Consider the following 24,394-nt stretch of genomic DNA (forward strand, 5'->3'; position numbering starts at 1 on the left):
AATTCATTTTTATGATAATTGATCATTTTTCAGAAATTTTTTCGCCGTGGGTTAGTAGAAAACCAAAGTTACCTGTGCAAAAGTGAGAAGAAATGCACAATCAACCCACGAAATCGCAACAATTGCCGATACTGTCGTTACCAAAAGTGCATCAGTGTTGGCATGTCCAGAGAAGGTAGGGCAATAGATAGTCTTTTGAAAAAAATATGTTTTAATTCAGTGTATCTCTAATAAATAGGGTAATCCAATGTGAGATTCCATGAAGAGTGTAGTATTGATTTCATTGATATAAATTAAAATCAAACAATTTTTGAAACTTTGAAATTGCTTTTAAAATGTTGAATTGATTTGCCTGAACTAAGATTTATGTGCATAATGTCAGCGTGATCTTCTATTTTAAAGTCATTTTGAATCATTAATCAGTTCTATTTATTTTATTTTAGCTATAAAGATGGGTCGTCCCAAGAAAGCCGAAACCACAGAAACCAACAATTCTGCAAATGCTGCAGATGCTACAGAATCTCCCTCCATTTCTCCCATTCCATCCCCCACCCTCAACTTCTCCCCAGGATCCTCCCCCTCCCGACACCAGGTCACCGACAACATGTTCGACCTCTCCAAGGTCAAGGCTGAACCTGCCAACTGTGACCTTTCAACCCTGTCTGCTACATCTCTCAACAGCTCCACTGCAGAGGTCAACTTGCCCAAGGCAACCTACAGCAGCCCAGCTCAGTCTTTCTCCATCCCATACACAGAGAGCTGGTCAACTTCAGGTCAACATGACATGCACTGGTCTCAGAATCAGAGGACCTCCAACATCAACTGGCATCAGGAGATTGCCCAGTCTGTTGCTCAACAACAAATGGTATCCAGTGTAACAACTTCCCAGACAGCCATGTCGGTCAGCAACACCATGCCGGTCCAAAATTCTGCCATTCAGAGCAATAATGTTGTGTATGAAGAAGATGACATGGATGACATTTTAGCATACCTTTCCCAGGAGCAGAACCCAATGGGACCCAAGAAAAGTTGCATGCAGGGCATTCCAGAACAAGTGCCCAATCAGAACTTCTCTTCAGACAATGGAATGCAACATCAGGCTTGCATGATGAATAACCAATCCTCTGTGCCCAACTTTCCCATCCCTTCACCAAAGCAGTTTAAACAACAGATAAATGATTTCAACAACCAAATGCTTCAGAATGATGGGTATGGTCAGTTGAATGTGGAAACTTCACCCGCCCATTCCAGCTGTTCTAACAATGTCAGCTACCCAAGTCCAGTCTACCAGTACGGCAATGGATCCCCACACCACTACAGTGGTCAGACATCCCCTGAGCATTCCTATGGCCCCCACTCCCCTCCTTGCATGCCCCCATCTCCTCAGTATCAGCAGCAGTCATCCCCATACTCCCCATGCCAATACCAGAACTCTCCATCGGAAGCCAACCACTACCATGCTAACTCGCCCCCAGTGGCCAGCCCTGGCTACCCCACATCTCCCTCCAACAACAGATACAGCCCCATGATGCCCTACCCCCAAAACACATACGCTCAGGGACCCCCAGCAGGAGGCATGATGGCGGATAATAACCACAGCCAAGAACTTCCCTATGCTGACATGAAAGCTCAGATGAAAATCAATCAAATGTTCATGAATTGTGATGATAATGTACAGAACTACTCAGAAGATGCCAATGCCAGTGGATTTTTTTCTAGAACGGACTTTGACAGACACGTCATTTTGAAGACATTGCAGAACTACAGAAGAGGTGCACCCGAGTATTGCTCAAGCCCAGAATCCTCTCCTCGAGGTTACCATGACAACAGCGATGACTCAAACGAAGCTTTCTACCCAAACAGCTGCGGCCAGAAGCGTAAAGCCTGCAATGCCATGGGGCTACAATATGGAAACATGGCAAATGCTGGGTTTTATGCTGAAAACGGGAAAGACTTTCAGTGTGAGAACTACAGCATGATGAAATCTCAGGCCTATTGGAATGAGCCACTGAGACTGTTAGCTCAGGGTCCACCATCAGAAGACATGATCGCCTTCACCAACCACCTGGTAGCAGGGTACTCCAAATTTGTGGCTTCCTGTGATGAGAGCAAAAAGCATTCATACGATGACTTACTGAAGGTAAGAATTAGAAACAACCATGTGACTTGAAAGTCTTTTATGTGTCAACCTTGAAAACCAATATCTCTAATATCATGGTTATGTTAGTGATTTTGAGTCCCTACCCCTTATTCTATAAGTATTTTTACCATGGATATTTTGAATCCTTGAATATCTCAAAGTTTTTTCTTGGTCCCATTAATGGGATTATAATGGGTTTGAGATTATAACAAGGTTTGATTGTATTCAGTACATTTTGTATATTTTTCATTTCAGAGTCAGTGGCCTGCTTTTGGAAAAGAGGAAAGTCACTGGAACCATGTGCAGAGAAGAGTGATCAGAAATATCGTCTCATTCATGAACTTCATTAGAACTGTTCCAGGTATATACAAATTATGGCCCCTTGTATTTTTTCTGAGAAAATTTCCATTTGATGCAATGTTTATTTCTGTCAAGTAATCAAATATTAACAAAACATGGAAGTTGATGGAAGATGGTTTCATTTCCTTTTGGTGTAGGATTTGAAAACATCAACTCTGAAGATGCCACTGAGCTATGTTTGATGAACTGCTTCCATATTGGAATCATTGTGGCTGCCAACAATTATTATGACAAAGAGTCCAAACGATTCCAGTATTTCTGGAACTGGACACTTTCTCCCAACAACCCAATGTACTTCTTCAAGTTACGTCTGCTCCAATGTGGAGAACAGCTCAGCCAGCTGAACATGACTCCAATGGAGGAAACATTCCTCTCCATCATCTTGTTCTTGAGCACAGGTAACTCAACTATACTTGTAGATCAATTTTCTGTATGAAATAGAAGTAAACCTCTTTATGTTTTTTGGCAAAAAGCTCTGCTATTTTATATGAATCCTCTTTATTTGACATCACACCTTTCTTGTAAAAAAAAAAAAAACTATGACGTCATGCACTGTGGTTGAAATGAAAACAATATCAAATATCACCAGTATACTGTATAAAGAAGTAAATGTTATAAGCTATTGGAGGAAATTTGTCATATTTTTCAGTTCTGCCCCATGGAATAGAACATGTTATGAAGACATTCTTTTATGCTAAAATCTTTACCAATTTGTAGTGTATCCATTGCTTGAATGTAAAATGTTATTACTTATGATTTTTTATTTAGATCTGTTAAACTTAAGAGATCCTGCCACTCTGGAGACACTGAGGCAGAAGATGATTCACATTTTCCAGGCCCAGTTGATTGGTAAGTATACAGTGTACAGTAATACATGTGTAGTCCTAGGCCATGTAGACAAGAACAGTAACTCTTACAGAAGATTGTACAGTAAATCATAGCTGTGGTGTAAATGCTTAATGAATTCAGGCTAACAGTGTAGTGATTTTAATTTCATTCTTTGTCATTCTTAACAGTATTATCTAAGGGACATAACAAATTATATTTATAATTAATTGATCAAAATTGTTAATCCCTAGCACTGTATATTGTACACCAAAATATTTTTGCACCTTTTCTTTGAATTAATGTTCAACAGTAAAAAAAGGTAAATGTGGGCAATCTCCTTTACCATATTGAATTACATAGCATAAACTGTCCCTGGAAGACCAAATATGCAAATTAATACTGGTATGTGAATTAAAATTGACTTTGATATATTTTTAGCACAAGGAGTGGACCCCATTAAGCGCATCCAGGAACTGTTCAGTGTAATGCCAGAATGCCGCCATTGTAGTATGTGGCACAAACAGCTGATGAGGAAGATGAAGATCAACATGGAGATCCAGGAAGTCCACCAGCTCTTCGACAAACTGGACCTCGAAATTCAGTAGAACGTGTCGTCACGGTTCAGAACCTCGAAATTTAGTAGAGCGTGCCTGCATGGTTCTGAACATTACTGACTCAAATTTGTTTTTATACATGTATGACGAGAATCTGTTCTTTATATACATGTACCACTTGAAATCCTGGTGATTGCGTTGAGTAACACTTACATATTGCTTTATTCACAGCTTAACATATGAACTCGACAATTGTCCAGACTTTGGACAAGATTAGTTTTAGATGTAATATATGAACAAGCTGTCAATGGAGTGAAATGTAGTGTGGTCAGGGGGAGGGGATATCGTTACATTTTTTCATTTAAATCACTTCATTTTTGACAAGGTTCCTATTTTGGAACTGATAATCCATTATATATCAACTTTTATGCTTTTAATTGTTAATTTAAGTTAGCTTTTTTTTTTAGTGTATGAATTTTTGCGATGAAAACAGCTGAAACTCTCAATCCCATGTTTCAATTCTGAAAGGGATTGATGTGTTTTAGAGATTTTTTTTCTGAAAGGTTTTGCATAATATGATGTTTTCATTGTTTGCCAAAATGAAGATATAATTGATGTGAACTTTTTTAAAATTACTAACAGTCACTGTGCAATTAGACTTTTCACCACCCAGATGGGAGGTGAAAGAAATACACATTTTACTAACTTTACAATTTTTTTTAAAGGTCAAATGGAAACATTTTCTTTTTGAAAATGTAAAGAAGTTTATAAAAATATTTTTTTAAATACATATTTTAGATTCCATATTGTCTACAAGTGCAAACTTGTAAATGAAACTGATTTTTTTTTTTTCCTTTTTATTTTTGTTGTTATTTACGTATTTTTATTATAAATATATTTATGTATGCTGAATTACTATTATAAAAAAAAAGTTGAATTACTTTACCAGATTGGTGTCTTGGACCAACATAGCTGAATTGTGAAGTATACTTATTGCTCTTTGATTGTCACAAATTTCAATTACAGTCTGTATTTGGTCCAGTACATCAATTTACTATTATGTTGTTTTGTGCATGAAATGAATGAGGGTATGGGTTGGTCACTATAAATGCCATATATTTGACCAACAAAAAAACAATACAAAATGTCAAATTTTTGAGATATGCTCTGTCCCTTTTTCGGGGCAAAGAAAAATTAAGAAAAAACAAAGGGAAAGAAGAGAAACAACATAACTTTTTTGCTCTACGGATAATTATAAAACCTTACATACTTACAATTTTACTTGTTTACTTTAAATGTTAAAATTATTATTAGACCAGTATACATTTCATATGAAAATTTTTTGGATCTCTTTGAAATATGTATGTCTGGTGTACTAAAAAATGCACCTCTTCTCAAATATTTTGCAATATTTAAGAAATATAAATGATATGTTAAAAAAAAAATTATTTAGATGCAAAAAATATTTGCATTTTTGAAATTTTAAAAAGTTCAATACAGTCAAATTTTTTATTATCTTGAATTTAGTGGGGCCACCAAAAATGGTGATATAAGGATCATATTGTGGTTTAAATACATAAAGAAAAAGTAAGATTACATGAAATTTAATGTATCCAATTCTATGATACCAAAGTTAAACTGTTAAGTTCAAATTTAAAGAAAAAAAATGATTTAGTTTGATTTGGTTTCAGGGATTAAATTGATGTTTCATATGCATAAAACTTTTCCCCATATTTGGGTTTCCATAATTGTTTTTTGGATAAAATTACATAATAATTATATATTTGTCATTAAAATATTTTAAAATATACATCAAATTGCAAGATTTCAAATTATTTTAAATTTTCTTTTGGGGGAAAGTTTTAAAAACATACATTTTTGGTCCATGGGCAACATTTTATGTACAAATTTATATGTATATTATAATTAATCATAAATGTATTGAATATAAGTTTAAATATCTTTAAATGTATTTTACAAATTAATGGATTTTTTGAATGAAGCATTATTAAGAATGTGGCATAGTTACTGTTAAAGGAAACTTTATACAGATACCTTGCAGCTGGAATTTCATTTGTAATCATGTCTTTGATTGTTAAAACATTATTCCTGTTTTACAGGCTTTCTACTGAAAAAAGGGGTAGAAAACCAATGTGTATGTTAGTGTTGTGTTTATGGAAATTTTTATCTTGCAATCTTGTTGAATTTTTTCAAAACAGGATGTTAGAGCAATTTTGTTTTTCCCAATTAGGGAAAGTGGGATCGAAGAGTAAATTCAGGTGGATCCAACTTTAATCAGAAAGTTGGCATGTATGCAATTCCAAAATTTCTAGAATTGAATACATGTCAACTTTCTTTCACTTAATTTGCAACATTCCATATGAATGAACATTGCAAAAAGACTGATAAACAAAAAGTTTGTTTTTTGTATGGGCCCTGTATAAGAATTGTGCCTTAGAATATCATATATTGGTCTATCTGTCTGTCAAAACATCTATGTGATGGATATTCAATCATTATGTTTTAAAGTTAACAAATTTTTACATTTTAAGGTAATAAGGAAAAAAATATATATAGCGTTTAAGATCACTAAGTTAAAGGCCAATAAAATGAAACATAAGGGGAAAAAAATAATATTGATCGACCCATTATGCTTTGTCAGTTTCAGAGTTATTCTTTCATGTGGAATAACATGCTCATTTACAATTTTAGCAATTTCAATTTAGTAGATAATTTTTTAGCATTCCTCTTATGTCTCAGATAGAAACATAGTAAAATATTTAATTAAAACATTCCATTGTCCATAGCTATTGTGCAAATACCATATTTTATTTTATATGAAGATGTTTGTATAATAGAGTTATAATTGTATATGGTTGTGCAATGCTTCTTCTATTCAACCTTTAATTTCAAGTATAAAAAAAAAGAATAATGCAAACATACTTAAGGAATCAGTACCACAAAACTATATTTAATTTGTCACTTTCATTTGATCATCAATAAAAAAAGATTCTCTTTTTTTCAAAACAGTTTCAGTTCAGCAAAACATGGCATCTGATGATTAAACAAAAATGTAGTATTATCAAAATTAGGTTGAGTAGATGTTGAACTGCTGTAGCCATATTGTTGCTACTTTCATGTATGTGTGCTTTTTCTACAAGCTTTCATTGTTCATATCAAGCATGTTTTTATCAGATTTCTTGAAGTTCTTTATTTTTCTCCCAATTGAAATTTTAACAATTAAACATTTTTCATTTTAGAAATTTAAAAATCAAAATAGAAACGAATTTGGCATATAATCAAATTAAAAGAAAGCTTTGTGCAAAAGAGAAACTAATTGAATTATAAGTGGGGGTTTTATTTTATTTTAAAAATTTGAGAATATTCAATGTTTTTGAAAAATATGACAAAAGGTCACAAAAATAGCTTTAATCTTTTGTTAGTTACATTGATTGATAAGAATTTCATATGCTGTATCCATTTTTTTTAGTTCATAATCATATCACTGACGATATTGACAAATCTTATATTTGGAGAGAATAATATCAAAAAAGGTTTCTTTTATATTTTTTCAAATTTATTTTAAATGTAAATTTTCTTCTTTTTTTTTTAATTGATTAGAATCAAAACTAGTTTTACTAAATCAGATCTGTTGTCTTAATTTCATGTTTTTTTCCTCAAAAATAGAAGAAAAAAATATTTGACAGTTTCTTGCTTTCTGTATGAGATGTCAATAAAAGCTATTTTTTGTGTGACTGTGTTGTTTTTTCTTCAGTAAAAAAGTATCATTTCTTATGGTACTTTGGAAAGGTACACAGGATGAAACTCCACCATTTATTTGACTGGAAGGTGACTGAAAGTGTACTGAAATGAGACTGATTAGGACTCAGTGACTTTTCCAGACCATTTAGTTATAACTGAATGATTTTAGTTCATCTTGTGGTTATGGAAGCATATTCTTGAAAAGCAAGTAGTCAACCAAATATTCTGTAAGACTTTGAGAGTATAGAAAGAACTCCCAAATGTATATATGTCACACATTACATTAAGCTGTTTGCAATATGGCCAGTATATAAAATAAAAAAAAACATTTTAAGGATTTATTACCAAGTAGTTTGAAAGACAAATGGTCATGATGTTGAGCAAGAAAACCAAGAGCAAATCTTGAACAAGGATGAACAAATAAAAAACAAACATAAAATTATATAATAACACTAAAAATACTTCATCAAGTTCAACAGAAAATATAAAAATAATGAGGAGATATCTGTTCTAATCCATTCCCCCCCCCCCCCCCCCCAAAAAAATTATATTTTTCAAATGTTACAGAACATCAAACTTCAATATTTTGGCACTTTATCTTTGAGATCATTCAGAATTTTGGGAGGATTGGCTTCAGTGGTAAGAGGTGCTGAAGACGGTTTCCCATCCTTTGGTTTTAATTGGCATCTTTGAAAGCGGCAACAAACTCTTTTTACCAATGCTGTAATTGAACCTGAATCTCCCTCAGGTCCCAGGAGCAACAAGAAAGAAGTGAAGCAAAACAAAGAGAGGAACAAGGATGTGAATACAGTAATCATGACAAAAATTCCGAATTGATAGATGAATTGAATTTGAGCACCTAGCATAAACACAGAAGCCCCAAATGTTGTGAAGGCCCCAGAGAGGACGGAAAGACCCATCTTTTCCAACATGTTGCGAGTTTTGTCCTGTCGCTTCATACATGGTGACATGTTGTAAGCCTCTGCTAAATGGACAACGTAATCCACAGCTAGGCCTACTACCATACAAAGGTTGAGGGACTCAAGGACCTAAACAAAACAAAAAGGAAATCAATATTTTATCAGGAGGCCTTAGAGATGGATTCTTAGAAAAGCATTCATTGAATGAGAATATGATATTCTGGATGATGAATCATCTCTATACATACAAATATGGCAGGAACATTTACTCTGAACATAGAGGTAAAACCTAACTGCTTTGAGAAGATTCAGATATAAATATCTTTAATGTTAATAAAATTATAACATACCCCTAATTTCCAGCCTAGCAGAGGTATAGACCCCAAAACACACGTCGTCACCAGAGCAATAACCATCCACGCTAGAAATCCTATGATAAAATTCATAGTGGTGAGGATCAAAACAGGAAGAGCCACAGACAAACCAATGATGATTCCAAGGTATGCTGAATCTGAAAGTACCTACAAAAGGGTTAAAGAAACTATTGTGTTAGTTATTAGTCTGTGTCTACATAAATTTCTATTGTTTTTATCATTTTGCTTATTATTCTTTCATCACTAGTCCGTTTCATGCAGTATTAACCATTTTGCAAAACATTTTGTAAACGTTATTTCCATTTGATTTTAAAGATTATGATTACACCTGTTCCTCATCTGAATACTTTATTGAACTTTGGATGTTCTTGTGCAAAGAAATGGTATTTAAATTTTTATAATCTTTGAGTTGTATACTTCACAACACAATGATCACAGGCATGGATGCATAATGCTTGCAATTCAATTTTATGAGTCTCTTCTTGCAAAATACCATTTCTTACATCATTCTAATGTGAAATAACATAAACAAATAAATATTAAAACCTTGAAAAATCAATCTTCCATACCTCTTGAACACGTATCCAATGCCACGTATTTCTTGTACACTGGAATCCATTTTGTAAAGATGGTGGCATTTTTGCTTTCTTGAAAAAAAAATACAATTTTGTTTCAAAATCCATTTAAATAATTATGCAAAGAGAAGGGAATTATTTTAATTTGTATTTAAATATTTAAATTCATTTAAATTACTGACCTCTGTGATCATAAACTGTTCCCATGCACGATAGAGGGGTCCACCTTCGCTGTATCCCAGGGTGTAAACACTCACTGTTAAGTTGACTTGAATTCCAAAATACTTTAGCTTTGTACCATAATACAGTCCTAAATTAACAGAATAATAAAAATAATCTTTTATAGAAATAGATTTATTAACTTGCACAAATGCATGTATTCGGGGCTTAATGAAAAGCCAATTGGCAATAGAAGCGTTTTGCGACGATTAGTCAGAGAAACCATTGCAGCGACCAAATCATTTGTCTGCAGCAATAAATATTTTGAGTCCATATTTTCCGCATACGTATTGAAGCTTAATCGCCAGACAAAACCTTGGCGAATTTGAACAAAGTTCTTTTGAGCATCTTTTCCTAGAATATGTTTGCATTTTAGCATGATTTTGCTAGAAGGTAGATTTTTGAAATTGTTCTTTTTCACCAAACGTCTATGCATTACATTCCTTGCATATGAGCCTAAATATATAATGTTTCTGTTTTTAAATTCTTGTAATAACTTTACCTAAATGTGTGTTCAGGGCAATATTTGTTTCTCCTACGATATATTGCTCTCCAAGAAGATGATTGTACAGAAAGTAGTCCTCATGTAGTCTGCCTGTATATCTGTTGGTAATCCAATAACCAAGTCCGATCTACAATATAACAAGGTTTCCAAACGTTAATTACATCTCCCCCGCCTATCGCATTCATTCCGGGCCTATCCGATGTAACGACGAAAAGTGACCCCGTCGTTACACCGGCAAACTCTGAAAACCTTGTCGGAAAGGACCGAAAAGTTGCGATTGTCCATCCACGCAAATCAGTTCACCGCATCGAAACCAACGAACCCCTGTTAGCGAGAAAATTGTCCAAACATATAAAGACCGTTGGAAAACTGGTTAATTTGTATGCTTACCTCCAGCCATCTGTTATAATCCACGGGAAGATTAAGTTGTTTACCATAGATACGCGGGTTGTAAGTCATGAATTTTGTCATGTTGCCTTCATCCAGTGGGACATCAACATTCAGATCAGAAGAGTTAACTCCAGACTTTTGAACATCTTCCTATGTAGAAGACAGTTTTTCACTTGAAAGAAATGTTGAGTAATAATAAGAACACTTTTTAAAAAGTAAAATACATTTAAAATCATACCCGAAGAAATTTTTCCATGGCTGTCAGATAGCAACTGACTTCTGGTTTGTTAGTAATGGCATTTCTTCTTATTTTCAGTTGATCGATTTCTGCATCGCTTGCATTTTCCAAACGTTGACACAGATTCTATTGAAAACCAAGAAATAAAGGTAGTCAAATGTCGACCAAATGTAAAGAAAAAAAAATACTTTAAAAAAGTCATGCCGAGGCTTCAGAAAAGGTTGTATAGTTACATAGACTGCCGTCTGTGCCTCTGGTGAAGAGGAGTCAAATGTGTTGTCCCAAACCACCGTCCCGCTGCAGAAATCGGACTTTTTACGACTGCATGTACTCGTGTCCTTCTCATGCATTCCCCATGCAAGGAATACACTTGTGTACTCTCCCTCAAAATTCCTTTGAAACGTGTAGTAATGGTGGTACGAAGCTCTTCCATGGTTGTGTGTGGATCGGAATATTTGTACCTGAAAAAAAGTATTTTTGTATCGAATGTGAATTTACAACAAGTAAGGCTTCGAATATGTATTGTAATTTTTGTTGAAAGAAAACAAACCTGTTTGCTGTCGGGTTCCAATGTTGTGGCACTATATATGAAAAAAGATGAAACCCCGAAGAAAATTATGGGAATCACAAAACGGACTACTCTGAGGGACATAAAGGAAAAGAATCCATGACGGAGGAACCGAACGATTAGCATCCGCTCCTCAAATTCTTTCCTAATTTTATTTCGTTGTTCTGTGGGCTCCTTGTCTTCTGACGTTGACTCTTGCAAGTTATCTAAACTTTTTTGACTATGAATAGGGGGTATTTTAGCCGGGAAGAGACGCGTCGTGTCCTCTTTGGCTGTCCTACGGGGGGAGCACAAAAACGAAATGGAAGATGTCGAAGACCCTGCGGTCCCTGACTGTTTTTCATTCAGATCTGTTTTCTGGTTGCAAACTTGACATTTCAAGGACTTGAAACATTTTCTATCAAATAACCATGAATAGAATCTGTTAGTTCGAGGTCTGATTTTTTCTGAATACAAAATGATAGCGGTTGGGAAATATATCAAGTCACATATATAGTTCACTCCCACTAGAACACCCGTAAAAAGACCAAAGGATGCCACGGGGAGGAGCGGAGAGGTACCACTAACTAAGAAAGCTGCCATTGTAGTCACAGATGTTATAAATGTGGTCTTGGCAGCTCTGTAGTAGCAGTCGGTAAGTCGATGAGCAAGTGTTGGGTATTTACCATCGCCCGTAAGGCGCCAGGAATCGTAAAACACAAAAACATCGTCTGCTCCAATTCCAAGAATGATAAACATGGAAATGATGTGAAAAAATCCAAAATATTCGTATTTAAACACATAGCGATACACTAAATTTGCAAGTAAAAAGCTTGTTAATATACTGAATATTCCGAAAAAAGTTATGAAAAACGATTTGGTCTGAATCCACATTACAAGAAAAATGAATAGAAAACTCCCAATTGCGAATAGCATGTCGTCAAAAGCCTGCTGTGTGACGTCATTATCAAAAATCTTTTTGCTTGTGTAGTACAGTTGCATTCTATCCCCAAGAATATTGTCGCGAATATGCTCAATATTTGGTTTCATTTCGTTGACTAGGAAATTATTAATTCTGTTTTTACTATTACCACCCCAGAGGGGATAACCCATTGTTAAAAGTATTCTGGTAACAGATGACACACTTCCGGGTTGACATGGATCATATCCTTTGGCAAAGATAAACTCAACAAACTCCTTTGTTTCATCCAATTTCGTTGCATTGCACAAAACTTCCTTTGAGTTTTCAAAGGTAAAATTGTTGAATTTTGAATTAATACTGTTGTATGTACCATCAAAAAGGCGAATTACCGACCAAGGTTTCATACACTCAAAAAACTCGTCTCTTTGACAGTATGTGTGCTTATAATCTTTAAAATTATACATTAAATTTTCTATATGTTGGATAAGTTTGATGTTGGATTGGCTGAATATATCCCCATCGTCGACTTGTAGGATCACCTCTACGATGTCCTCGACTTGTCCTCCGACCCACGTGGGATAGTATATCCCGTAGACCGGCCTAGTTATCCTTAAGGAGTAGGAGTCTCTACTGCGCCAGGCCAGGTCCTGCTTCCTAGTGCTGTCATCATACAGTACCAGGGGCAGCTTCTTGAAGTCAGTGGGGAACACATTATCCCCAGAAACAAACAGGGATACTGTAGTCACTATTGCACAAATGTGTATCGTAGAGGACAACACTGTAATAGAAACAGAAAGTATTGTAAGAAAAATGTAACTGTCATCAATGTATGCATATGTTTTGAGTGATATTTTGTTACTGTACACGTAAAATATTTTTAAAAAAAACTTTTTATAACAGATTTGAAGACTACATATAGGCGCGGATTTAGTTTTTTTTTTCCGACGAAAGGGGGAAGGGAGTTTTTTTTCGACGAAAGGGGGAAGGGTGCACAGCAACTCTAACAGATGTCAGATTCATCTTGATAATTAAAAAATGGGGCGGGGATGTTTGGAGAAGACGTTTTTATAAAAAAAAATTATGTTACCCCTCACTCTCTCTCCCCTCTCTCTCACTCTTCCCCTTTCCCCACACTTTCTGTAATCACTCTCCCTCTCTCCCCCTACTCTCACTCTCCCCCCAATCTCTCCATCCCCCACTCTCTCTTGACACTCTCTCCTCACACACTCTCTCTCTCCCCACACACCCTCCCTTTCCCATCCTCTCTTCCCCTCACTTTCCTCTACATACTCTCTCCACTCTTACTCTCTCTCTCCCCACTCTCTCTCCACACACACACTCTCCCACTCTCTCCCACACACTATACCCCTCTCTCTCCCCACACTCACTCTCTCTCTCTCTCTCTCTCTCTCTCTCTCTCCCCTCGATAGAGTGGAGTATGAGAGAATCATCTTCTCCCTACCCCAACCATGAGGAGGGAGTCGACAAGGAATAGGAATAGGGCAGTTAGAGAGAAAGGGAAAAGTTTCCCTTTCGTTTTTCCCTATCCCCATGTCTCTCTCTCTCAACAGATTTTCTCTCACACACCTCTTTCTTACCCTCTCTTTCTTTTTTTATTTCCTTTTTTCTTCTTTACGAGGGTTCGTTAAGTTTCGAAAAGTTTGTATACGGAAACATTATTAAAAAGTAATAGTGTTTTACGTCTGGTGTTACTATTATCGCCAAAATTTACTGTACTAGTTAGTTTTATTCAAACTAAGTCACAACCAATAATTTCTTACTATGATTTTGAACATTCTTGTAAAATTAATTTTCAAAAAATAAACTAATCATTTCATTTATAATCACGAAATAAACAATAGAAATTTGCGACGCATACAAAACGTTTACGCTAAGAATATAGATTTTGAACCATTAAAAGTGCCTGTGTGATTCCCATTTCAACTTAAACATAATTTACATTGTCTGTTTACATAAGATTTTCAGTTTTAAATTGCTTTGCAACTTTTATTGGTAATTAAAAAGACTGTATATGATATGAACCTACATTATTATTCACGTATAGGTTGAAATTTACTTTACTGTAATTTATTCATACAATATGACAATAAATATGAAACTAAATCAAAAGACACATCGAAATTGAACATGTTACTAAACGATTTTCAATCCTTTTATCGTTGATGTGAATGTTTCTGGTCATAAAGGATTTGATATAGGCCTATGCATTACTAGTATTTGGTTTACTCTACTGATGATTTGGTGTTCACTAAATCGCCTCTGGTGTCAGACTGCCGCCGTAGCGGGATCTTTCTGAATGAGGTGTCAGTTGGTTGGTTATTGGACCAATTAATCAATTATAGAGGTTTTTTTTATATTCCAAGTCATTCGGTTAAGTATTGAAGTTATGGAAAAGGGGGGGTATCATATTTTTTTAAAATGCTTTACGGTAGATTCAGAAGAGAAAAATAAAGACGGCGTGTATGTAATTTGTTTGCTGGGGACAGGGGGTGAAAGGGGGAGTTCCATTCAGTCAACATAAAACTTTCATGAAACTAAGGCTTCATTTTAATATATTTCAAAAATATGAATTATCTATAAAGATAATAGGACATACTCTGTTAAATTCCATTACCCCTATCAATACAAGTATATAGAAAGGTAATGTGTCAGATTTCAAGGCGCACGTGATTTTTAATTCAGAAAAGTGTAGATGAAATATGGTAAGATCTAAAATATAAAGAAAAAAAATGGGGGGGTGCTAAGACTGGGGGTCGAACCCCCCCCCCCCTTCCGATTTTGCAGAATTATTAAATTATGTGGTGAAGCAAACAAATATGCAAATGTAGATACGACTGCTCATTCTTTAAGAGATTCTCTTGATATAAAATATTTATTTATTATAAAATACCACAGTATTTTATTTGGTACCCATGTTTCCAATCGGAGGAAGGGGTGGTTCCGAAGTCATTCCATTATTACCTTTGACTACCAAAGGAGATAAAGGCAAGCCCCCCCCCCCCTTCTAAATACAGAAAATGAATAAGGAAATGTAAACGAGAAATAGACCATTTTATAACATTGCGAAACTTACATTCATCTTCATTATTCTCTTTCATGATCAATATAATGAATAGAAGTGAGAGATCTATTTTAAATATTAAGCCGTAGCAATCAGATAATATTTACACTATGATTTTAAACTTCGTGATCTGTTTCATTGTTCTGTTTCCAGTCCCTTTTTTGAATAAAGACATGTCTATTGAATTCAAAGACGGTGTTTGCTTTGTATTTATCGATAAATGATAAAAAGATTGTACTTACGAAAAGCTAGTATAGGAAATTTCACAATAAATCTACAGTAAAAGAATGTTTTAGAAGAATTTTCCGTCTCTGAAACGTCTTTTTCATTTTGGTCCTCTAATGTCCCCTCCGCTGCTGCAGCGTGTGTTGCTAGTGGGAGGGGATCAGCTCCTACTCCTACTTGGGAGGATAGTTTCTTTAGATATCTCCTCTTTTTCTTTTTCTTCGGTACTTTTGTGATGGGCTCTAAACGTGGGGGAAGTTTAACATCGTGATCCAAGACCGCTCTTGGCGAATCTGTCTTGTCAATAATATCTCTGTTGTTTAATTCACAATGTTTTCTGATGATTTCGTAATCATTGCTGGAATTGGTCAACTGGTCATTTTCTGTCACATTTGCTGAATGTTCGGATTGATCTTCATTCTGAATTTCCATTAGATGTTTTCAATGTCTTCTATAACTCAATCCCTTATACATGTACACAGAAGCTAAACACAATATCAATACGTTAAAATGCCTGGGTTTCAATAGACGCTGTGTTTTGTGGTATAGGTTAGCTTAAAGTTCTTTTCTCTTCGCTACACGTTTAAACATGTAGGGTATTTAAAAATCGTCACATTAATTAAATGCCTGTCGCTTTGATCGTAAAAGTAACATTTAATTGAGTCTTGACAATTATATAATTAAAACGGTCTGTTTTGTTCTCCTTTAGAAAACGTGACACCTAATTTCTCTGAAATTTGAACTAAATCATTACACATTGATCTTTTATCCTTTTGTTGTTTATATTTCAAATTTATGAATTATTTATTATTGTATGAAATATTTTGATTTTGATTTTAAATATTTATTTTCTATTCCAATTGTCAAGCAAAAGAAATATATTATTATACTAAAAATATATAAATATATCCTATGATTACATCTTGTCAAGACAAGACAAGACTTTATTCTCATGAACTGTACAAAACAGTATAGAGAGGATATTACATTAAATATTTACAATGAACAATTAAGCATGCGTGAGACAAAGAAAAAGAAAAAACAATGAAAAAAAAAATGACAATGTCACAGACCAAGAGAGCCGACTCTCTCCATTATAGTTCCAATAAATTTACATAATTCAATTAATTTTTCCATACTGTTCAAATTAAATAGTTGGTCAGAGTATTCAGTATAAATCCACATTATTATCACGATGAAATTTTACTGTAATGAGAGATTTTTCTAGTTTCTAAAATTAAGCTAATGTTTCTTAAAACAACTCTTCCTAATTTTCTGAGCTTTTCAAATTATTTTCTATATTGAATTTACGACTCTTAATCTTTATTGAATTATATCATGGGAGATTTCAGTTAATCCAAGCTAATTGGTTTTTAACACCTGTCATCGTTTGATATTGCTAAATTATCTTTAGGCAAATTAACATCAAAAGGGCGATAATCCAGCCCTCAATTATATTGAGGTTTTACTCAAGTGTCAAAACTTTTTATCTATTTATCTCCAAATGTAATTTTTGCGCATGTCACATCATAATTTTTATATACAGATATATACTGTTGAATTTGTTTTGTATAATCAATCGGAATCGGACAGCCGTCCCGAGTACACCGACCTGTATCAAAATTTGTCAATTCCATATTAAAAGTTAAAACGCTGGTCGGCGTTTGTCTTAAATCTGTTTAATAAGACTCATAGCTGGAGAAGAACGCACATCGTGACTGACAGAATCTTTGGACAGGATCGTCAGGAAAGCAGGATCGTCAGAGATCTTTAAGCAAGAAATAAGTCGTTCACGTTTTCTAGTGGGGTCTTATTCTAGCACAGCCCGAGTGTTGATCGGGATTGTTTACATTTAAAATGTGCTGATTAATTGTCATATACAAATTTTAATTGAAAAATTCAAATTTTTGTAGAGGACATTATTATGTTTATATGACTAGAATTACGTTTTTCCCTTTTCCTGGAAGATATATCATCTTCTTTAAAGAAATCATTAACTTTTTATTACTCTCAAATGAGCGGGAAAAAATCACAGTCTTGTAACAGAACTAAAAGGATGGAAAACTGACCAACAATTTTCTAAAGTTAACAATTAATATATAAATATTTACATATGATTAAAAATTACAAGAATTAGAAAAATATCAAGACATTCGTTTTGTGATTTCGTAACTGAATACAACTGTAAACCCCCCCCCCCCCCCCCCCAATGATTAAAACATTGCACTATTTCGGCATATTATATGCTTACGCTATATAAATCCTTAGAACACTATGCGATAATAGTAGGGTATGGGTTATTTAAGGAATCACTGTCTAGTTAGTGTAGTACAGTATGCCAGGGCATCAACGATAGTGGGAAACATGGGATAATTTGCATAACGGGCATAAATTATCCCATGTTTCCCACTATCGTTGATGTCCCTGGCATACTATACTAACTAGACAGTGATTCCTTATATTTCCATTTCATTGTGAAATAAAATTGTAGATTTAGACTTTAAAAATGTAGACTAATAGATTTAAATTACGAGGACTTCCATGCCAATTTCAATAGTCCTCGCCCACTGCCGTCAAACAGAAAGGCAGCCGCACGAAATCTACATGCATACTCAGTATTTGGCCTCCTTAGCGTCAGACACAGAGACAGATGCGCTCGAGATTTGCATGCGTATAAGGCCTCCTTAGCTCCTGACCTATCGATTCAATCTTTCAATTGAAGTAAACATTGGCATTTTTGCTGCTGTTCACAAATTTATAAATGAATCTTGTAGATTTAACTAGATATATTATTGACTCTTATTTGTACAAGTTTTTTTTTTCTACTTTTTGCATGACTATGTGTTTATGTTAAGGAGAAGAACTAGTAAGTTGTTAGAACTTGTTTCTTATCCTTTTGCTTGTCAATAAAATATGTTCAAAACAAAAAAACCTATCGACCTGCCTAATTTACATTCCGGCAGAATTATCAAGAAATATATAAGAAATATAAGAGATGTAATCATAGGATATATTTATATATTTTTAGTATAATAATGTATTTCTTTTGCTTGACAATTGGAATAGAAAATAATGTTTAAAATCAAAATCAAAATATTTCATACAATAATAAATAATTCATACATTTGAAATATAAACAATAAAATGATAAAAGATCAATGTGTAATGATTTAGTTCAAATTTCAGAGAAATTAGGTGTCAAGTTTTCTAAAGGAGAATAAAACAAACCGTTTTAATTATATAATTGCCAAGACTCCACACATCCACATAGTAGTAAAATTGTTGTAACAATGATATTATACGGAAGGTTAAAAAACAAGAGGCCCATGGGCCACATCGCTCACCTGAGTAACTTGGGTGATGCAGATCTTTACCAGATTCCCCCTCTTGCTATACCAATCATGCCCAACAACCCCCTTCCCTTTTTTATTTAAAAACTTTAGAATCTACACTAACCCAAGGATGCTTCCACATAAGTTTCAGCTTTCCTGGCCCAGTGGTTCTTGAGAAGAAGATTTTTAAAGATTTGTTCTATATATTTCTATGTAAAACTTGGATTCCCTATTGTGGCCCCGCCCTACTCCCGGGGGTCATGATTTTAACAATTTAATAACTACACTACCCAAGGATGCTTCCACATAATTTTCAGCTTTCCTGGCCCAGTGGTTCGTGAGAAGAAGATTTTTAAAGATTTGTTCTATATATTTCTATGTAACACTTGGATTCCCTATTGTAGCCCCGCCCTTCCCCCGGGGGTCATGATTTTAACAATTTAATATCTACACTACCCAAGGATGCTTCCACATAAGTTTCAGCTTTCCTGGCTCAGTGGTTCTTGAGAAGAAGATTTTTAAAGATTTTTTCTATATATTTCTATGTAAAACTTGGATTCCCTATTGTGGCCCCGCCCTACCCCCGGGGGTCATGATTTTAACAATTTAATATTTACACTACCCATGGATGCTTCCACATAAGTTTCAGCTTTCCTGGCCCAGTGGTTCTTGAGAAGAAGATTTTTAAAGATTTGTTCTATATATTTCTATGTAACACTTGGATTCCCTATTGTGGCCCCGCCCTACCCCCGGGGGTCATGATTTTAACAATTTAATATTTACACTACCCAAGGATGCTTCCACATAAGTTTCAGCTTTCCTGGCCCAGTGGTTCTTGAGAAGAAGATTTTTAAAGATTTGTTCTATATATTTCTATGTAAAACTTGGATTCCCTATTGTGGCCCCGCCCTACCCCCGGGGGTCATGATTTTAACAATTTAATATTTACACTACCCAAGGATGCTTCCACATAAGTTTCAGCTTTCCTGGCCCAGTGGTTCTTGAGAAGAAGATTTTTAAAGATTTGTTCTATATATTTCTATGTAAAACTTGGATTTCCTATTGTGGCCCCGCCCTTCCCCCGGGGTTCTTGATTTTAACAATTTAGTATCTACACTACCCAAGGATGCTTCAATATAAGTTTCAGCTTTTGAGGCTCAGTGGTTCTTGAGAAGAAGATTTTTTAAGTATTTGTTCTATATATTTCTATGTAAAATTGGATTTCCTATTGTGGCCCCGCCCTGCCCCCGGGGGTCATGATTTTAACAATTTAGAATTTACACAACCCCTGGATGCTTCCACATAAGTTTCAGCTTTTCTGGCCCAGCTAGTGGTTCTTGAGAAGAAGATTTTTAAATATTTTTCCTATATATTTCTATGTAAAACTTGGATTCCCTATTGTGGCCCCGCCCTACCCCCGGGGGTCATGATTTTAACAATTTAATATTTACACTACCCAAGGATGCTTCCACATAAGTTTCAGCTTTCCTGGCCCAGTGGTTCTTGAGAAGAAGATTTTTAAAGATTTGTTCTATATATTTCTATGTAAAACTTGGATTCCCTATTGTGGCCCCGCCCTACCCCCGGGGGTCATGATTTTAATAATTTAATATTTACACTACCCAAAGATGCTTCCACATAAGTTTCAGCTTTCCTGGCCCAGTGGTTCTTGAGAAGAAGATTTTTAAAGATTTTTTCTATATATTTCTATGTAAAAATTGGATTCCCTATTGTGGCCCCGCCCTACCCCCGGGGGTCATGATTTTAACAATTTAATATTTACACTACCCAAGGATGCTTCCACATAAGTTTCAGCTTTCCTGGCTCAGTGGTTCTTGAGAAGAAGATTTTTTAGTGACCCCACCCTATTTTTGTCTTTTTTTGATTATCTCCCCTTGTAAGGGGACTTGGCCCTTCATTTTAACAATTTAAACTCCCCTTTACCCAAGAATGCTTTGTACCAAGTTTGGTTAAAATTGGCTCATTGGTTCTTGAGAAGAAGTCGAAAATGTGAAAAGTTTACAGACGGAACAGTTTTAATTACGGACAGACGGACGGACGACGGACAAAATGTGATCAGAAAAGCTCACTTGAGTCTTCGGCTCAGGTGAGCTAAAAATACAAAAATAGAACAAAGTGGTGAAAAATAATCGAGATAAAAAAAACCTATTTAACCTTTGAGGAAAATGCTGATAAAGTTACTTCCTTAAAATTTTGCGATCTTGATTTTTTTTACGAAGAAGTCAAAAAGCTGACACATATTTTTTATTAATTAAAAACATGGCCAATACCAAAAATAATTCTGTAGGTTGGGTTCTTCAAAACAAATCACGTTTTGGAAAGACAATTAACACTCAACACGGAAAGTGTGATTCCTTAAATATTTCCATTTCTAATTTTTTTTTCTCTGTGATAACTCTTTGAAAGTTAGGGGAGTTTATTTCTTGATAATTCTGCCGGAATGTAAATTAGGCAGGTCGATAGGTCAGGAGCTAAGGAGGCCTTATACGCATGCAAATCTCGTGCGCATCTGTCTCTGTGTCTGACGCTAAGGAGGCCAAATATGCATGTAAATCTCTGTGATAACTCTTTGAAAGTTAGGGGAGTTTATTTCTTGATAATTCTGCCGGAATGTAAATTAGGCAGGTCGATAGGTTAGGAGCTAAGGAGGCCTTATACGCATGCAAATCTCGTGCGCATCTGTCTCTGTGTCTGACGCTAAGCTAGGAGGCCAAATATGCATGTAAATCTCGTACGGCTGTCTTTCTGTTTGACGGCAGTGGGCGAGAACTATAGTTTAGTTTAAGAAGTATTTTATTCATAATATACAAAGAGTACAATATGAATATGGATTGAACAGCAGGCCAAGGGCCTATATTAGTTCTCTCCATTTGAGATCAAGGTACACATGGTACAATTAAATTACTGTACATATTTTAAGTTCAACAAAACATGTATTATAAATTAATATTAAGAGAATTATAAAGAATACATGGTTGAAGAAAAATTGAGGAAAAAAAATGCATAAAGAAAACAATAACATAAATTTAAAAGAAAAGAAGAAAAAAAAAATGATGGAAAAAACAAACAAAAAATTAAGTCATAAGAATATGGAGAGGAAGGCTCAGACTAAAATCTTTTAGTGTTTTTTATAAAATTATGAACTTGGTCAAAGAATAACATATTTTCTCTAAGAGATAGACAATCATAACCTGATAATACAATATTGACATCTCTTGGTATGTCATGGTCACTTATGTATGTAATTAAAATGTTCCTGGCAAAATCATAACATGGGCATTGAAAGAAAAAATGAACAGAGTCTTCAAAACAATATCCACATTTTAAGCATTTAGGTGAATCAACTAAATTATGATTAAACAAGTCTGCATTAAGGTTACTAGAGAAGTTTCTCAACTGACAGTGGAGTATATTTAATTTTCTTTGTCCATAATTGTATAATTTGGATTTTGTTTTATCTTCAAGATTTTTATTTTGCATACACTGTTTAAACTTTGCTACACTTGTTACAGATTTTAAGCTATCTGGCAAATCATTCCATAATTTAATTGTAGATGGTAAAAAACTATTGTAGTATGCAACTGTTCTAGTGATTGGTAAGTGATACGAATTATTGCGTAACGCGTAATTATGTGATACAGGTAGGCATTGATTGACCATTTCTTGAAAATATTCAGGTGTATAATCATTAAGTATTTTGTACACAAGTGTAAGCTTATGTTTAGTTCTTCTTTCACTAAGCGTTTGCCATCCTAATTCATTATACAATTTTTGTTTCGAAGAATTGCGCCTTAACCCAGTAATGATACGCCCAGCCTCTATTTGCACACTCTCCAATAGATTACTCTGTTCCTGTGTGCAATGATCCCATACTACATTTCCATATTCTAAAATAGGCCTTATAAAAGCAATATAAATACTAATAAGGGAATCTCTGTTTAATTTGTATTTAAGGGTGAGAACTATTGAAATTGGCATGGAAGTCCTCGTAATTTAAATCTATTAGTCTACATTTTTAAAGTCTAAATCTACAATTTTATTTCACAATGAAATGGAAATATAAGGAATCACTGTCTAGTTAGTAAAGTATGCCAGGGACATCAACGCATGGTGTATTTATCCCAATGTACGTGGATTTCACTTAAATTTTATCAAAAGCATAACCGGGCTTCGCCCGTTATGCAAATTATCCCATGTTTCCCATTATCGTTGATGAAATTATTCAACCACACAGCAAAATACTACACTAACTAGACATATGATTCCTTAATATTTCGGGCGAAACCCGTTATGTTAAAATTATCCCATGTTTCCCACTATTGTTGATGTCCTCAAAACATTTCTAATTTTTCTCTGTGATAACTCTTTGAAAGTTAGCAGAGTTAATTTCTTGATAATTCTACCGGAATGTAAATTAGGCAGGTCAGTAGGTCAGGAGCTAAGGAGGCCTAATATGCATGCAAATCTCGTACGCATCTCTCTCTGAGTCTGACGCTAAGAAGGCCAAATATGCATGAAAATCTCGTGCGGCTGCCGTTGTGTTTGACGTCAGTGGGCGAGGACTAGGCCTATTGAAACTGGGATGGGAATCCTCGTGTAATTTAAATCTATGTCTGCATTTTTAAAGTCTAAATCTACAATTTTATTTCACAATTTATGCATAACGGGCGAAGCCCGTTATGCAAATTATCCCATGTTTCCCACTATTGCTGATGCCCTGGCATACTATGCTAACTAGACAGTGATTCCTTAATAATACAGGTTGTTCGGCGGACTTTTTATTCCTATTAGTTTACATCTATTAGAACTGTTTTATAAAGGCTAAATTAGACACCATGGATTGTGTGTAAAATTTTGACAATATCGAACGTGAATATCTACATGTCTGCGAACTCATGTTTGCATATAGTTTCCGCTATGTATATTTATATGCTTCAATATACATGTACATGTACATATTTAATACTACTACAAATTCAGTCAGGCGAAACCCGTTATGCATAAATTATCCAATGTTTCCCACTATCGTTGATGTACCTAGCATACTATACTAATAAACAGTGATTCCGTATATTTACATTTCATTGTGAAATAAAATTGTAGATTTAGACTTTAAAAATGTAGACTAATCGATTTAAATTACACGAGGACTTCCACGACAATTTCAATAGTCCTCGCCCACTGATGTCAAACACAAAGCAGCAGCACGAGATTTACATGCATATTTGGCCTCTTTAGCGTCAGACAGAGACAAATGCCAATGAGATTTGCATGCATATTAGGCTTCCTTAGCTCCTGACCTATCGACCTGCCTAATTTACATTCCGGTGGAATTATCAAGAAATCAACTCCGCTAACTTTTCAAAGAGTTATCACAGAGAAAAAAAAAATTAGAAAATT

At 34.7% G+C, this 24,394-nt stretch overlaps 2 protein-coding genes across 4 annotated transcripts in view; one reads left to right on the plus strand and one right to left on the minus strand.

Moving 5' to 3' along the window:
* Positions 1–5,294, plus strand: part of LOC134252265 (uncharacterized) — a 52,180-nt gene extending 46,886 nt beyond the window's left edge. For both annotated transcript variants that reach the window (XM_062734703.1, XM_062734704.1), the window contains 6 exons: positions 34–175; positions 444–2,140; positions 2,396–2,501; positions 2,638–2,898; positions 3,269–3,349; positions 3,767–5,294. In XM_062734703.1, the coding sequence (XP_062590687.1) occupies positions 34–175; positions 444–2,140; positions 2,396–2,501; positions 2,638–2,898; positions 3,269–3,349; positions 3,767–3,933 (2,454 nt within the window). In that variant the 3' untranslated portion in view covers positions 3,934–5,294. The remainder of the gene's footprint in view (positions 1–33; positions 176–443; positions 2,141–2,395; positions 2,502–2,637; positions 2,899–3,268; positions 3,350–3,766) is intronic.
* A 2,895-nt stretch (positions 5,295–8,189) lies between these two features.
* LOC134252254 (protein dispatched homolog 1-like) lies at positions 8,190–16,381 on the minus strand. Of its 2 annotated transcripts, none has more exons than XM_062734691.1 (10): positions 15,659–16,381; positions 11,416–13,112; positions 11,099–11,326; positions 10,866–10,991; positions 10,628–10,777; positions 10,235–10,364; positions 9,771–9,823; positions 9,508–9,585; positions 8,915–9,085; positions 8,190–8,693 (listed from the first exon to the last, which is right to left on the minus strand). In XM_062734691.1, exons 1-10 carry the CDS (start codon positions 16,071–16,073, stop codon positions 8,223–8,225), a joined length of 3,519 nt encoding a protein of 1,172 aa, XP_062590675.1. In that variant the 5' UTR covers positions 16,074–16,381; the 3' UTR covers positions 8,190–8,222. The 2 variants fall into 2 exon arrangements, with proteins under 2 accessions (XP_062590675.1, XP_062590674.1); XM_062734690.1 differs by having other exon boundaries at positions 9,696–9,823; positions 15,659–16,380.
* Between the last annotated feature and the right edge of the window lie 8,013 nt (positions 16,382–24,394).

This window comes from Saccostrea cucullata, unplaced genomic scaffold (genome assembly GCF_032062105.1).
Source record: "Saccostrea cucullata isolate Sc308-1 unplaced genomic scaffold, CSIRO_AGI_Scuc_v1 ctg130, whole genome shotgun sequence".
Taxonomy (NCBI): Eukaryota; Metazoa; Mollusca; class Bivalvia; order Ostreida; family Ostreidae; genus Saccostrea; species Saccostrea cuccullata.

Coding starts and splice junctions, on each gene's coding strand:
- LOC134252254 (XM_062734690.1), bottom strand. CDS start 16,073: ATGGAAATTCAGAATGAAGATCAATCCGAACATTCAGCAAATGTGACA. Junction 9,824..10,234: donor TGCCCTGAACACACATTTAG/GTAAAGTTATTA, acceptor CTGTTAATTTAG/GACTGTATTATGGTACAAAG. Junction 8,694..8,914: donor TGCTAGGCTGGAAATTAGGG/GTATGTTATAAT, acceptor TGTTTTGTTTAG/GTCCTTGAGTCCCTCAACCT.